The 16,953-nt window shown below is 37.4% G+C and overlaps 1 protein-coding gene across 1 annotated transcript in view; it reads right to left on the minus strand.

The window, feature by feature from the left end:
• Positions 1-2,647: 2,647 nt before the first annotated feature.
• Positions 2,648-16,953, minus strand: part of LOC113504636 (thrombospondin type-1 domain-containing protein 4-like) — a 106,029-nt gene continuing 91,723 nt past the window's right edge. The window contains exons 7-16 of the mRNA XM_026887052.1: positions 8,680-8,863; positions 8,076-8,236; positions 7,453-8,001; positions 7,103-7,369; positions 6,875-7,016; positions 6,619-6,794; positions 5,205-5,400; positions 4,776-4,853; positions 4,285-4,406; positions 2,648-3,922 (exon numbers count right to left, since the gene is read on the minus strand). Coding sequence (XP_026742853.1) covers positions 4,300-4,406; positions 4,776-4,853; positions 5,205-5,400; positions 6,619-6,794; positions 6,875-7,016; positions 7,103-7,369; positions 7,453-8,001; positions 8,076-8,236; positions 8,680-8,863 — 1,860 coding nt within the window. The 3' untranslated portion in view covers positions 2,648-3,922; positions 4,285-4,299. The remainder of the gene's footprint in view (positions 3,923-4,284; positions 4,407-4,775; positions 4,854-5,204; positions 5,401-6,618; positions 6,795-6,874; positions 7,017-7,102; positions 7,370-7,452; positions 8,002-8,075; positions 8,237-8,679; positions 8,864-16,953) is intronic.

Consider the following 16,953-nt stretch of genomic DNA (forward strand, 5'->3'; position numbering starts at 1 on the left):
TTGTTTAATTTATCTTTCTTTATAATCATCTAATTAAAATTATTGTAAGCGATGAAAAGTGTTAGTGTTATCACAGATTATTTTAATCGCTCTTATTGGAAAATACCGATTAGAGGCTATGACTATTATGGTTGTGGAAGCGTGACAGCGAATACACTACGTATAGCACACTAGCAACAATATTAGATAAAGACGTGGGTAAGCCACCTGGGCAGTATACATATCGAATCATTTATTATCTTGATAAATAGTTATTTTTTTTCCAAGTTTTCCTTTTGGATAATTTTGGCAACCTGGGAGACGACCGGGCATTCCAGTGGGAACTGGATAGTCTGCTAAGGATGGAAGTATCATTTTTTGACATACTGCCGTCTAGTGCTTAGTGAGTGATTGAGGTCACCAAGCCAAGCCCACTGTGCACGTGGTATCGCGGGTTCGATCCCCGCGTAGCATTTGTATGTGCAAATGCTTGTTCTTAGTCTGGGTGACATTGTGAATGTGATTTGTATGTTTGTGGAACACCCCGCGGTACAATGAATTAAATTCCTTACTGCGGGAGTCACTTTTTCATAAAAAAAAGATTGTAAATAGTCTGACATCTTGTTTCTACTATTTCCTGCCTGCATCGCAATGTGTGGTATCAGATATCGAGATATCACTGAAAATGAATCACGTTGAAGATAATTGTGATTCGTCGTGTTGTTTATGTTAATTTAGTTGATAGTGAAGTCCAAAGATTACATATTACCAAAGATTATTATATTATGTACTTTTTGGGTGAAGCTTTTGGTACTAAAGGCAAAAGTATGGTGACGGCGTCGTAAAGGCGTTTGCTGTTTATCCCACACTAGTCGCATAGATACTGTGGCAGACTACGACGCCTTTTATTGCATGATAAGAGGTGCTGCGGGGTATCGTATTGTCGTGGCAATTGAGCTGAGGTCAGATAGGCAGTCACTCCCCGTAAACACTAGTACCTAGTTGAATCCGGTTAGACCGGAAGTCGACCCCAACATAGTTGGGAGAAGGAAAAAAAAAAGGCCTATGATGATGCTAAGAGGTGCGGCGGTACGATAAAGCATATGAAGAGAAAGAGGATATAAGGTAAATTAAACGAGTAACGAGTTCTAGTGTATTTGGCATCCTCCTCGGCATCATCGGATATTGTATTTTTATATAAAAAATCTACCATCCAGGTCTGGGTAAAGGTCAATCTCCAGTGAAAAAACAAAGGCTTGCAGTAGATGTGAGAGATGAAAAGTAAGAGATTAAGCTCAGCATTGAGAGCCACTTCACTGGGCTAAGGCTCGCTCGGGTATATTTGAGACGCCCCGCCTCCTTACGTAGATAGGATATAAAATAATTTGGTAATTGTTCTGCCGTATGTAAAGGGTCAATACTCAAACCTCTGCTATTTCGACTCATGGTGATTGACTAACCACCTGTTTTATAAAATCCACAGGGCGTCGTATTGACACAAACGTTCTTAAACTTTATAGTTCTATTGATAAGGTATCGGATTAGGGTAGATTAATTTTAGGGTAATAAATAAATTTTCTAGGCATCAACAAACGACTTCGTAGAAGCAAATCCAGTCTGCGATTTGTAAGCTGATAGATTCGCCGACTTACTGGTGGTTTGTCGGTATTTTTTTTTGTGAAAAGGTGTGTGAATGTATTGAAATCCGAATAAATCAAAGAAATGAATACATTTTTACTACTTAAATAAGAAATATAATACATCTTCTTCTGCTGCTCCTTTCAGTGTGAATTGGCCCTAAAGGTATTGCACAATATTTGTAATTGTTTTTCCTGAATGATAAGTAACGATTAATAAAGTTGACTCATTTTTATGAAATTTATTTAATCGCAGAAGATCCTTGTTTTGTAGAATTTTCCTGTACAATAATATTTAGTTAATAATGTACTACTAACCGATAACATCAATATGATTGCTTTTTGCGTTATTGGTACCGTATTTTTATTGCAGTGCATAGGTTAAACTTTACACCAAATTGTACTGTAATTGGTCAAAACATAATACGTATAGTTCACAAAAAAAATATCTTAACAATACCTATTAGAATCATATTTTTTCAGGTATAGCTGACTGGCATACTCGGTTACCGTGTTGTGGGTTTGGTCCACCCATTTGCGGACATAAGCATACTTTCTCTGAGTCAGGGTGTATTTGCAAGCTAATTAAGTGTTTGTTTGAAACTCCTCGCGACACAAAGATTAAATTTCTTATTATTGAAGTACGTATATTCTGTACGTCCTCCCTACGGCTCATCTGACCAGTAAATTTAGTTGTTTTGATTCGCAATTCGATATCTATTGAAGCAAAACAGCAAAATTTACAAGCAATTTGCAACAAAATCTACAGGCCTACTTTTTAGGCCTAACCTTGGGGCTTTAGAGGACGCAATTTTATTTTTTTAGTGTGTAGGGTGGTCAGTGTAAAGCTTATTCTAATTTTGTGTGTTGACACCCTCAATTGGTCTTTATCTTTTTTATGTTGTTTGCATCCGATCTTCAGTCTGGATGAATTTGTATTTGGTGTCATTTGATGCCATAAAAATTCATCAAGTTTTGCTCAGTAGTTTTTATTTGGAGTCGCTTGTGAGTTTTATAAATAAAAACAACGATCAGTGTTTAAAGCTTATTATTTTTGTACATTGTTATATGCGTCATTAGTACAGATAAAATTTATTAAACGGTAGGCAAACTCTAGTTACTTTTAGCAAAAACCAATTAATACATAATTATACATTAATAAGATGGTACAATGTTTTAACTAATACAGTCGTATAAATATTTAACAGCCAGTAATTAAATGCACTATACATATAAAAATAATTATCTATTTACACAATTCGACTCTTTATTAATACAGAACTGACTATTTGACAATAAAATTGGGTAATAAGTTATTTATCATGAACACTGATGCCTTTACCACACGTCTATGTTTTTCACAGTGTCAAAGAAACATTTTTATAAGTAGCTTTATTTGTATTTACCATAGAATAAAATCGAAGCGATTCAATTGTAAATGAGATGTTTTATGGCAAAACAAACTGTTGCATTGGTTTCCCTGCCCTATTCAAAATCAATGGTCTGAGGCGTGTGGAAAACACAATTTAGTTTCTAAGTACATACCGTAGAAACTATTACAACGAATAAGAAATACTATTTTGTTCTTAATCTAAATAGCATAGCCTAAGTTGCATTACAAATGCTGAATGAACTGTAGTTTCAAACATACTTATATAGTAATAATTAATCTCCTAAATAATACACAGTATACGAAATTCGGTAAGATGCTTGGTTACAGGCAAGTTATGAACAAATCTACGTATACAGGCGGTGCTCAACTCGATAATATGTCGTGCGTTTATGAAAAAATTAAAACTTTAATATTTGAGAGTTCTACAGTTCACAGATCGACTCCAAAACTCGACTAAACAATCTGGAGATCACGAAACTATTCCTAATACTTACAGAAACACGAACGTGAAAGTTCACTAGAGCCACGCACACTGGTGTACTCGTCGTCACAAAATATTATCGTAGAGTCATCAGGAAATTGCAATCGATTCATTGGGGTAAGTCAATCCGATATCTAGTCGTATTCTGATTCACTTTGGCTTGATTCAGACTTAATACTCTGTATTAGCATTGATGGCTATCCTGAGGGATTCGTGCGATGTCAGCCGTTCCACTTTCTCTGAAAGGACTCTCTATGTAACACAGTACTAGCTACTGGAAGGCCGGGATCGATTACTGCCTTATACGTGTGAACTGGAGTTGTGTGCGCCGGCGCCGCGCTACTCTATCTTCGTTAAAGATTACGTATTCTCACTATGCGTCCATTATGTATCACAATACGTGTTGTAGCGCCTTAGTATTACTGCATGTACCTGATAATGAAAAAGAAATTAACAACGTAACTATGGATGAAGGATTGAGATTTATTTGTTGGGATAATTGTCTTTTAAATATGATATCAAAATTTTATTATCAGGATAATATTTTACACAATTATTGATAAAGTTTGTAATTAAGTTATTTATTGTCATATTGCCATATGAATCAGAGAGTGACGGGTATTATATGTACAGACGTCGAGACGAATCGACGAATAGATTTAACTAAAATGACTTCATAATGCAGTAACTTAGGTTGAGGTAATTTTGCATCCATTTCTTTTAAGCATGTAAAGTTTTCAATGGTAAATTTAACATTTTGTTGTAATTTAATATTTAGTGTGAAATAATCTTACTCAATCCTCTTGTGTTTACCGTCCGTGGCAGGACTTGCAGCAATAGTCGGCGTAGTACGGGTAGTGACACAGCCGCGCCTGGACCGCTAGCGCGCAGTTGTTCAGCTTATCCACGCAGGCGCCTGCATCACACAGTAAGGTCGAACGTTTGAACGAGTTTTATTTAATTTTGAAAGAGATAAATTATTCATAGTTTTAAAAGTAAGAATGATGGAATATGATTACAGACATGTGGAGTCCGAACTAGACGGACGATTCCGATAAATACGAGTGATAAGCCATTTATAAGAGAGATTGTGTGTGATTTCAATATCTTGGATCTAATAATTTCTGGATTAGATTTATGCTGTCTGATGTTGGTTCAAGACCAAGAACCCTATTAACACAAGAAGATAGATCTCAATCAAAAGAAAGCAGATCATTAAAAACATGTTAGTGTAATTTTGCTTCCAAAAATAGTTTTAGATTTATCTTAATTTTCTAATAATTACCGTCGGCATACGATCTCTCTTTAACATTTTGCGCTGTGTGACTCTGGTGCCTTTGGACGCGTTGTTGCGGATCTGAAACTAAAAAGTTTATGCTTTACGATTCATATCGTTTTCAGTTAACATGTAAACCAAGCACGTAGAAAGCTTTTATACTCGTACTAAAGCGTCTTTATTTCATAAAACAGACATTTTTGTACACTATTTACATTTTGTCACTCGTGAGCTGGTGATAGGATCTAATATAATATCCGATAAAAGGGTCCAAAAAAAGTTATAAAGATTTTCCCATAAAGCACTTTGTCTCCCGCAGAGCGTGAAAACATGATCGGGTAACACTCAAAGCTTGCACTCACCCTAGACAGAGTTATTTAAAAAAGAGGAGGAAATTTCTGAGCACAATCGAAATGCATAAATAAGTTGTTAAATTACCTGAAGGCGGTGCACTTAAGGCTGCTGTATTGACAGGTGGTCGTGTGGAGCAGCGTGACGGGACGCAGGAGCGTCGCGCCGGGGGGCGCAATCCCGGGCAGGCGGCGTCACGCGCCGCGCCGCCCGCGCCCTCCGCGCCGCCGCGTGCGCACCACACTGTGCGCGACTGCACGCCTGCCTCGCACGGCCCTTGGCACTACATAACACATAACATCATCCGTCACTAAGTATGCTGTTTTAATTTGAAATGTCATGCAACAAATATAAATATTTTTAAGAACAAGAACGTAGAACCGACTGTAATAAAAATTACTGAGCTTAAATTGAAAAAAAATCTATGGAATGACAGCCATTTCACGTTAGATGAGAAAATATTCAAAAACGTCGTTTCATCTAGTCCAAAGTTCTGAGGCAGCAAAACAATACAGATGACTTGAGAACCTTCTCCTTTTTGAGAAAGGAAGATATAATATGACTCAAAAGGGAACTAATTATTTTTTAGGAAAGGATGTAATGGAAAAACTGAAGTTTCGTCTCAATATTACTAAAATATTTCTGTCTTCAAGTAAATTTCTAAGGATTAGCAGTAATATTTTCATCGATTCTGCTGCGTCTAAATGTGCAGCAAAAGTCTCAATGTATTCCGAGTACATAAATATCCTATCAGCTGAGATCACCATCATCTGTCTCTAATTGACAGATTAGTCAAGCAACCATAAAAAAGGAATTAAAGGTTTGGATTAATTAGTAGACTTGTTATGTTCTCGTTCTTTTCATTAGCCATATTAGTGAGGGCGGTCCCAACAACATTGGCATATTTGGAATCATTGTCCTAATCACTTGAAACATTCCATTTCATGAACCTTGATCTTTAATTCATGTAGTAATGACTAATAGGAAACGTATTTCGCACAAATCATTTTGATAAGAAATATGTCAATGAGTTAATTAAAAATACATCAGCTTGGTCTTCCTCTTGTAAATTATGCAGAGCTTTTGAAATTCTTTTATATGATGTAGCAAAGAATAGTACAGAACTTGGAATTCCAAGTTAATTCGTCCTAACATCGAAGGTAATGATTGCGAAACAAGCACTCAGCCGTAGTTACAAGAGCATTGCGGGTGCAATTATCTCCCTTATTTAAATTGATGGGTAGACCAACTAAGTGCCAGGTGCAACTAAGTACAGATCTGTTTTTGCTTTTGAAACTAAATCTGAGCACGTTTCGTCATTTGGGACAAGGAAAATTAGCATTATTCAGCTTTACCACAAGGTAGTAGAACAATGATTTTAATTTATCTTTATTCCCACAAAATTATACATAAGTATCAAATTATAATTCGTCGTTTGGTGGCTGTGTCAGTATCTCCATATATTTGATATTCAAGATTTACATCTTTTTTCTAAACTTACCTCACTCCAATCGCTGAGGTACCACGAAGGACTGCAGGTGCCTCCACAGGCGCGTTCTGCGTCTGGCTTAGGACCTCTACAGGAGCCGTCCCGAAGACGTCTGCCGTTCCCTCCAATACAAATCACACCACGGACTTGCTTTCCACTGCATGGCGCGGAACAAGCTGACCATTCACCTGAGAGAGGAAAAAAATCCATTGAAATAACGTTTGTCAAAAATATCCCTAACGTTTAAGTGAATTTTGTGAATCCTTACTGGTGAACCATTGCGCGTCACATTGTTTTCTAACGGCGCAGGTTTGTGATGCTTCGGGGGCTCGGTGGCCAGTGCAGCCATTGGGGTCAGCGCAGCGAACTCCACGAGATTGAACTCCTCCTCCCACGCACCAGCCAACACACTACAAGAATATGAAAAGTGTTTTATTGACTCATGGAATTACATTATTACTATTACAAATAAATTTCCTTATGTTGGATTTATTACCTCAGACCATTCAGTATACAACCACCCGCCTCCAGCACTGAAGCTGTAACTCGGGGCTACCGTTGTTCCCACATCGGTGTCAGATAAGTTTGTAGCTAGAGATATAATAGGACCTTCTTTAAACGTGTCTGTTCTGTCTTTAGGTCGCACTTGACGTCGCGCGTCAAGCCGAGGCGCAATCGTTGTAGCAGGAGTCCCATCACAATTTCGAATGTCACATAGTTCGCTGCTCGGAGGCATCGGTAAGGGACATTTTTGGTCACTTATCTGAAAGAAAAAGCCATATTTATGAGGGCCACTAAATAAGTCACTACTATAGCAATATAATTTTAACAAAACCTTCTTTATACCTTCGTAATTCCACGCGCATGGTCTTGAACGCAGCCTACGATACGAGTTCTATGGGCTGGTCCACACACGGGGCAGGGTCCCCAGGCGGCTGCCCGCCAGCGCGGAGGGCAGGGACTGCCACCACAGCGTCGCCTCCGAGCTGACGGCGGCGCACCGTTACAATGGAACGGAGACACCTCCTTATCACCCTTCTCAGTAACCTCCGCACACTTGAACTTCCCAATCTGAAGCCCTCCACCACAACTTCGCGAGCATTGCGAAAACTCTAGAATCTTCCAGATGAATTTCCTACTGCCAATAATATTACTCTCCACCTGAGACTGACTTTCAAGGTTGTTGAAGTCTGGTTGTTTGGATAAAGAGGGTTCCGATCTCATTTCCAGGTCCCTTGTTCGTGCCTCTACGTTGTGGTGGCGGTGGTGGTGGCGCTGTACAACACTGTGGTGTGGTGCTGGGTTCGCCGTCGGTATGTCGTTACTAGTTTCGTCTGGATCTAAGTCAGTTAAATATTCGTATCTAATGTTCGGATTTGGTTGCGTGTAAAGTATCTGAAACGAAATGATATTTTATTGCAACTGTTTTAAAGAACGAGAAATTGAATTTTTAAATGTATTATTTATACCATTATGTCGATGGGGTGGTGTATAGGTCCATGTGCGAGTACGCTGTCCAGCGATCCCTCTCGCGAGTACACGAAGCGCGCGCCTGCCGCCTCGTACGTGCCCGCCGCAGACACCGCGAACTCGCCGTTCATTATGTACGACCCATTGGAAACTTTCAACGCTAAACCAAAATACACATTACAACTAACGAATGAGCAAAATTAAACGAAAGTAATTGAATAAACAAGCGTTCAACAAATTGTTGAACTCGACTAAATTGCTTGTGGCTGCGTCATGCAAATAATTAACCACCAATTGTGCAGACGGCTACCTCCATTTATCTCACAATTTGCGGCGTAGGCGCCTCTATTGAAGACTTGCGCCGCGGTGCGCATGTGCAATTTCCATTAATCGATTCGACATCGATCTTTGCACTACCGAACACTTCATCTCTCGATTAAGATGTCTCCTCGTGACCCACTATTGATAATATATGTGATATGACACTTTCAATTAAATCGACACCGGCTGCCTTAATAGCCTCTTGTCTTTAGCAACAAGTCAGTACAAACTCTATTTCTTAGTGCTTATGAGGTGTCACATATGACGTTATTTGTTGGTTACCTATGTAATTGTCACTGGGTGTGATCTCGGAGACGTTGAGCCTGCAGGCGCCGCGCGGCACGGTGGTGACGTAGGAGTAGCCGAGCGGCAGTCGCGGCCGCGAGAACAGCCCCGACACCAGCCGCCGGCCGCAACGCAGCTCGCGCGCAGACGACGCGGACAGCACGCCCTCGCGACCCACCGCCTGCACACAACAACACAAGTTAATAAACATACATTAAAATTATTATTAGCCTAACAAATATTCATTATCCATTCCTAAGTTCCGAAACCGGCCTATCGCCTTTAGTTGTTCGCCTCTTAAATGAACTCATGTAACATCCAGTTAGTCAATTTATTTTCTAAAAATTAGAACCCACTGAAACATATTAATAATTTCCCGCCCCTATCATGTCGTATAAAAGTGGTCATGCTTCTAGAAATGATGCATTAGTCACGCAATTTCATATGGAGCGTTAAGATGATTTACACTTTGGATATTAAGTTGTCAGCGTATTACACGGGTGTCGTGCCGCGTAGACCGGGATTACACGACTTTATAACGTAGCACGATGCGACAGGCAACTCTACTCCCAATGGGAAAGATTCCATCAGATCCTCTGTTATGTTAACATATCTAATGTAATTTATGACGACGAATTATTTATTTGACAAACACTTAGAATACGAAACGTTTTCTTTTATGCTATATTTAGAAATTATTTTTGCGTATTGCGTCAAGATTTATTTGAAAATGAAGAGTGAAAGTCGAATATGAATTGCAAAGAAGTACTTATAACAATTCTGTTCACATAATTATCATAATCTGGTGGGACATTTCAGGAACATGCATAATATCCAATTCCTTAAAAATTATAATAATAAAAGCTTGTGTATATTAATGTAATGACTTAAATAATTGTATTAAATCAACAACAAGCATAAATTGCATAAACAATTATTATGTGAATTGATATTGCTTATCTTATAATAAACACTAAACGGTCTTCGTACTAGATTGCTTGTTTCGATGTTATTAGAACGAAGCCGTTTTATCTGGGTTTAAGATCTAGTCAATACAATTGGTTGAGATGTTGCATGCAAATTCTAAGAGGTTACTAGGGGATATTGTATCACCGCTGGTGCCAAAGTGCCACGGTGACACAGATCAACCTAACATAAAGGGAACCTGTAGTAGGTATATGATGTACCTTACAGATTTTTTTTCAGGCTTCGACCCCGCGTAGTACAAACGGACTGAGTCTGGGTGTCTTTATGTATGTTGCTTCAATGTCGCGAGCACGCAACACAAACACTAACAACCTTTAATATGGGAGTTGTTTTTATTCATCCCTTAACGAGGCAGTTGATTTTCTAAGGAAAAAAAAAATAGTTTTGTTAACGTTCAGATAAATCTTCTAATTCTCTTAAACCGATATTGATCCATTGTTTTCACATAACAATGTACTTACATAACACAATCATAAAGTTAGTTCATTCTATTTGTGGACCGGTAAAGATCATATCAACTGCTGATTGAATGAATAAATTTTCAACGGATTAATTTTATTGAATCGTAAATCAATCAAGGTATTATTTGTTTTTTATTTGTAATGTAATGTTATTGTTTTCAATCTAGTTTAATGTTAATTTTATGATACAATTAATCGTGTTTTAATAGGCCCCTTGACGGCCTGAAATATTACGAGTGCCTTTTGTAAATTATTGTAAAGTACAGGTGTGTATAATAATTTAGGTACATGCTACACAATTGCCTACTATACGTTATGAATTATTTTCTCGCTTGTTTAACATAATAATATTCATAATTAATTGATCTTTGATACTAAATATACGGGATTTAGGTAGAAGCCATTTTTTTCTAGATTAAAATGTTTTCTTTGAAGTTAGCTTGTCTGAAGCTTTTTTAAGGGAATAAGTTGTTTATATTTAATATACACTGATTAACGTCCGGATGATGCACTAGCGACTTACGTAAACAAAAAAAACATTTCAGATTAAAAATAAAATTAAGTTCTTGTCAACTATTGTCACAACATAATTAAAATCTAATTTGTGTCGCAAAGATGCTTGAACAGCGACAAACAAGAACACGAACTACAAAAAATGTTTTACCTTCACATCACCAACAAAAACCCTAAAAATACATCCACTTAAAATTAACAACCGTTCCAAAACAATTTTACAGCACCTATGTAAATATCGGCAGAGTGAATAAGTTTATGTTTAACGAACACTGCATGGTGAAAGGGGTCCGCTATAAATATCTAAGAGTTTCATCCTTCATGCAGCTTAGCTAATTGACAAATTGTACGATACCAGCATATCGAACGACAAAAGTGTTATAATCGAGGCTTGGTTAGCATATACCGAGTATCAGACGATGAATACTGATACCGACATTATTTCACTTGCGTAACTACTGAAGCTACCCTGCAGCCTTTGACCAACTTTTGTGAATTTAATGCTGCACTTTCGACATCACGCCTCTTGCAAATTGATTACGATAATCATCCTTACTCCTAAGAGAATAAGGATGCTGCTAGGACAAAATTTGAATACTGACGAGTGTCAAATCAAGTCAATAATGTTTTATTAATCAAACAACGTATATTCAAATCGCTTCGTTTACACATCGGCTACTTTTCAGTAGCTGCAACTACTTGCAGCAACACATTGGGAAAGTTTTAATTAATTACCTGATTTTCTATCATTTACTAGAGAGCTTTCTATCGAATCCATTTGTTTTGTTCGACAAGTAGGAGTACTTAATTGGTTGACAAACCAGTCGATAGTTCAAGCGAATCTCAATAAAAAACTTACATCTGCTTAATATCGACGAAGAAAAAGGCTCTAAAGTTATAAAATATTACTTGGTTTATGACTAATGTGTACTGTATCAAATAGAACATAAATTTATCTTTTTTAGGTTTAGGTTTGGGTTGTCAACAAAATAAGGTACCTACTACCTACCAGGTATAAAATCTACGGATCCAGATTTACTTTACTCTACGTTCGAGCTGAGAACAAAATTGACTCTAATACACTCGAATATAACAAATTAACCTGCCCAACCAAAACAACTGTGTCACATAATAGGTTTTGATTGATGGCAAGTAGGTGGTCTTTGTTCGTCGGCAGTCTCCCACCTAACCATTGCAATTGTGCATTTGATCTGATTGTTAAGTCACAGTCCTCAGTACTAAACCAGTTCACAAGGCCGCGAGGTCATGAGGAACGAGGATAGTGTACTAAAACACATCTGGCCTACGCTGCACTCACAAACATTTCGTAATTATTAATGTGACACTAATGCATTTAGAACATTAGCCGCTTCTAATGTGTACTTTTATGAGTCCACAGTACGAGATAAGGACATCTAAATCTCACGTTGGGCGGACGCGAGCCGGCCTCAATGTAAGTAGGATATTTCTTAATTAAGTGTTACATGAATCATTTTTAAAGGCTGGTGATGAAGTCGCCCTTTGTTGCGAGGTTCTCGTTAACGGGGGCGAGGGTGCTGACAGTGATGTATCGGTCCGCAAGTAAGTGCTACTGAATCAGTTTTATTGCGAGCAATAATTTACTTAATCTAAAGACAGGACATGCAGATATATGGCTAACTAAATAAGAGTTGTTTTTCTGGTTAGTCGAAGGTACGTAATATATTATTAAGAACAAAGCCGGCGACTCCGTGGTATTCGTAAAGTTAAGAGCTTGGAGAGTGGAGCAGTTAATTCTTATCTGTCTATCTATCTTTTTCATACAAATTGGTAAATATTGTGTACTAGTTTATAAGGAAAAATAAATAATGATATCTCATGCACAATTTCAGACAGGTTCATTAAAAAAAAACAGAATATTTTCGTACTGAGTCAGATATGAATGGAATGACATCTGTCTGCACAAAACACACAAAGACTCGCAACAGTTTCAAGATAATTTACGGCTCAGTAGTAAAAGCTGACATTAATTTGAATTACGAGAGGTCAAAAACTTAAAAATAAATAACGCGACCAATCTTTAATTAATTGAGAATGTTTAAGTAACAGTCAGTAGCGCTGCGCGACTCCATAAAAGCCCACTCATTACTTCCACCTCCTCTTAAAATTCCATATACCGTTGTGTAAGCGAGACGCCACTACACGCCACACAGCGCACTCTCTCTCCCACAACGGCAATATAATACAGTCTAATTTTGAGATGCAGTAGTAAGCCCCCTTTTCGGTCGGCCGAATTCTGCCGCAGTTAAACATATAAAATATGGGCCTTGTCAGTTTGTCTCAATACCACCACTTGAGTCATGAACCGGCGGTTCGTAAAAATACGTTTTCAATTTAAGATAGATTCATTAAATTATTTGACGTTACGTAATGAGAATATACGGAAATGTAGCCGCGAATATGATGATACAATTTTATCAGTAAATTTTTCATTTGTCTGGTAATGTTCCAATAACATCTAGGAGTAAGGACATGGAATAGATTCATGATTCATCGTAAGTTATCATGCTTAGTTAATGACCTACAGGCGGACGGCGCGTGTGGTCCTCGACTTGGAGTACTCCCTATCACTTCCCGTGGGTGGATTAGCCTGTAACTAATTAGTAAGTGGCTGTAGATAAAGCTATGTCTTCAAATGCACCGGAATATAGGTGTACAGAACAGACGGCTAAATTACTATGGTATCTATAAAGTTGTCATTTTACAGTTGGTACTGGTAGAAAGTTTGGGAATGTTGAAAAAGTTTTCTATTCACCTTAATGTGCAACCGAAGTCTATATTTGTGTAGCCACTCCTCTCCAGAGTACCCTCAGATACCCGCAAACATGATTGAAAAAAACCTACAAACGGATTTAATCACAAAGCATCAAATTATAAAGAACTGAATAAGTAAAGCGTTAAAACCATAACATTCAAGTCACTTGTGTTTGGAAACACAATGCGTACACAATTGTACAAAGTTTGTATTTTCACTGTGCAATCAGTTGTCTAGCCAACGCATATGTTACTTTATTACTTTCAATTGTTTGTCGTTTATGGTACGACACACAAGCTTGGACAAGGCCGAAACGTTTAGGGCATGCAATTTGATGCAAACAGAAAAATAGGACAATGAGTTGTTAGATCTGAGCCAAAAAACGGAAAATCTCTCCAAGGAGAACTAAATTACAATGAAGTGCTCTATAATAAAGCATCTCGTTAGAGCCGCCTATATTCCCGAGTATTGCCGAGGTTCCAATTATAACTGTAACTGGACCAGTCGTTGACTTTCCATTATCATACGCGATGAGGAGCTCATTGGGAATTATAAATTTATTATTTCGCTTGTCTCTTTGCCGTTACACGGAGCAATTTCGCAGACCGTATAGAGCGCGGCGTCGGGCTTACAATGTTCATTAACGTGTACAATTTTAATGACCGTGGCAGGACTTCACTTCTGAAAGGCCCGTTCCTCATTCATCCTTCTAAATACAGACGCAGCGCCTCTGCTCTGTCTCCCCTTGATATATTAACGTCTCTACGACTCTTCGCAAATGAGGACTGAAAGTTTTATTCGTCTTCAGGCTTATATAGACTAGACGTTATTGATAGTGGAACAAAGACAATAGCATACCATCGATATGACGTGAGCACGAAAATTATGAAACCGGAATATTCAGGTCGAATGAACAACTGAATCAGATAAGTGGGATTCTAAATTAGCCATTCAGCCGTAGTCGGCAACTAAGACAAAGGTGGCTAGGGAGTGCGTCGAAGCGACTATGCAAACACCCATGTGCGCGCATGCAACTGGGTCATGCAACATAATAGTTCTTATTCAATATGAACAAACAACACTATAAATACGCCAACAATAAGTGGAGTCGCATCTAGGTGGTAACCTTTACCCGATATGTTACACAAGTCAAAAAAATATATTTGACAATAATAATAAAGTTGAGCAAATGAAAAGTACGTGACTCTTGATTTTGTAAGTTTGCAGATGTCTATGTGATATCCGTTGTCAAAACCAAACATCGTTAAGGTTTGGATGGCGCCAACATTCCCCGGCCGTACCGTAAGCGCGCACTAGACTCGCGCCGGTACCCACACAGTACATAGCGCTCGCCAAATATCCACTAACCAATGTTCCATAACCAAGCAAGAATTTTGACGATATTGTTGATTTCCTGGTTGTAAAATTGAGCAAACAGTTTCAATGCCAGACTTTACGATGAGTAAATTAAATAACGCGTGAAATCTTTTCTGAAGAAAATTTCAAGTTCGTCTTTAATCTTTGAGTTGTATTTTACAAGGCTTTATGAGATTGATATGCTGGGAAACACGTCACGTCCAACTATGTGGAGGATGTTCCACTTGTACATAATTATAAGGCTAATAAGCAATCTAGAACGCATTTAGGTAGAAGTTATTGAGTGACCCCAATAATAAGATCAATAATCAATGACAAAAGAGTATATTACAAATTGGTCGGGTGACCCAAATTGGTGAATTTAGTAGTGCACAATTTTTCTAATCAACACTATGTGTTCACAATAATTTAAAATGGTTGTCTAGACAGTTAACAATTTGCATTCGTTTATATAAAATCGATGAAGTGATTTATATAATTGACAGTGAACGAAAGATGTACCGTCGTCAAGAAGATATTCATGACATAAATAATTTTAAACTTAGAAGGGGAAACCAGCCCACTTGAATATCTCAAGGGCTGTCTTATTAAAAGTTAGAATTATTACAGTTTCTACTTATAATGATAACTTACTTAGATTATACAAGTACGAAGTAAGAAAGTGCTTTTTGAATATGAATGACAAAATATTCTCAATTTTTTCTTTTGATGTTTCAGTTTTACTACGAATTTTGGCAAAGTAAAGACCAACCTCCTCTTTAGAGTCTTTATTTCTGTGTTAGTAGGAAAAATTACAGAAGTAGCTAATGCTAAGATATTATAAGCCTGTTAGTAAGTAGGTTGCTAGCGTGGTTGTCACAGGTTGCCACGGAGACATTACAATTCAACTAAGTCTATGTTTACTTTTATAAAATCAACAAAAAAATTGAGAGTCAGATTTTATAACTTTAAATATAATAAACCTAATCTAAAAAAAAGTCGAATTTAAGAAATTAATATAAAAAATATACCAGCCTATCTAAGTCCCATTATTGGACACATTTTCACGTATAAAGAAGGTTGAGCATTGAAAAACTAAGAAAAAAATCAATTCAATTCTGCTCTATAATTACAAGAATTCCACATGTGCATAATTTAGCAAAAAATATCAAATAAAAACAGTTGAATACTCACCAAAATGAACAACATAATAATCGCTGGTACGTTCACCATTTTCATAGTTCGTTATTTAAATTATATCACTCACAATGTCACTTCTTACACTTGACAAACGTATATTTGTCGGGAAAGAGTATGTTTAACAACACCACTGTGAATCGATTCTCGTATCAATCGATAAAAGAACTGCAGAAAGAACAGGTGAATGATTACATCTCTTTAATTAACCGATTAAATTGATATATAATATAAATCTTGTAATAGTATTGATAAACTTTACGGTTTGTTAATTTAGTTGATAACCTACATTCGTTTTGTATGTTTGTCGTGTAGACACCGCGTTATACGATGTTCGCTGTCTCTTCTAGTTTATGCGAAGATAACGTGAAATATTAATATACTGCCGAGTAATTTGCGTGTGTAGATTTAAGCTTTTTATATACGTGGCGACGCAAACGACTGGCCTGTTGGTCTAGTGGTTAGTGGCCTTGACTGCTATACCGGAGGTCGTGGGTTCGATTCCCATCCAGGACAAATAATTATGTGATAAACACGATCATTTTTCCTGTATGTAGGTGTTATTTATTTATATTATGAATGTATTTGGACATATATAAAACATCTATTATTTGTTTTTAACATAATATAAGCTTTGCTTAATTTGAGATGAAATCGGATTTTAGAATTCAGTTTCCAAGCGACTATAATTCGTGTTAAGTAAAGACTAGACACGACGGTTATCAGAGGGTTTTGTTGGGCCCTTCAATCAATCGACTAACTCAGACTATCGCAGTCCAATGCTGGACATAGGACTTCCCCAAGTTAGTCTTCAACACCTTCCGTTTTTTAGCATGTCATCGTAACGACTCTGGCAGCCATCAGTCTGCTTTTCATGTAGGTTTTATATTTACGAAATGATTCTGCGCTTTGATCTTTCTAAAACATTAGCAATTAACAAAGTTAGCTTTTTGTATACAATTA

This window comes from Trichoplusia ni, chromosome 2 (genome assembly GCF_003590095.1).
Source record: "Trichoplusia ni isolate ovarian cell line Hi5 chromosome 2, tn1, whole genome shotgun sequence".
In the NCBI taxonomy this organism is placed as follows: domain Eukaryota; kingdom Metazoa; phylum Arthropoda; class Insecta; order Lepidoptera; family Noctuidae; genus Trichoplusia; species Trichoplusia ni.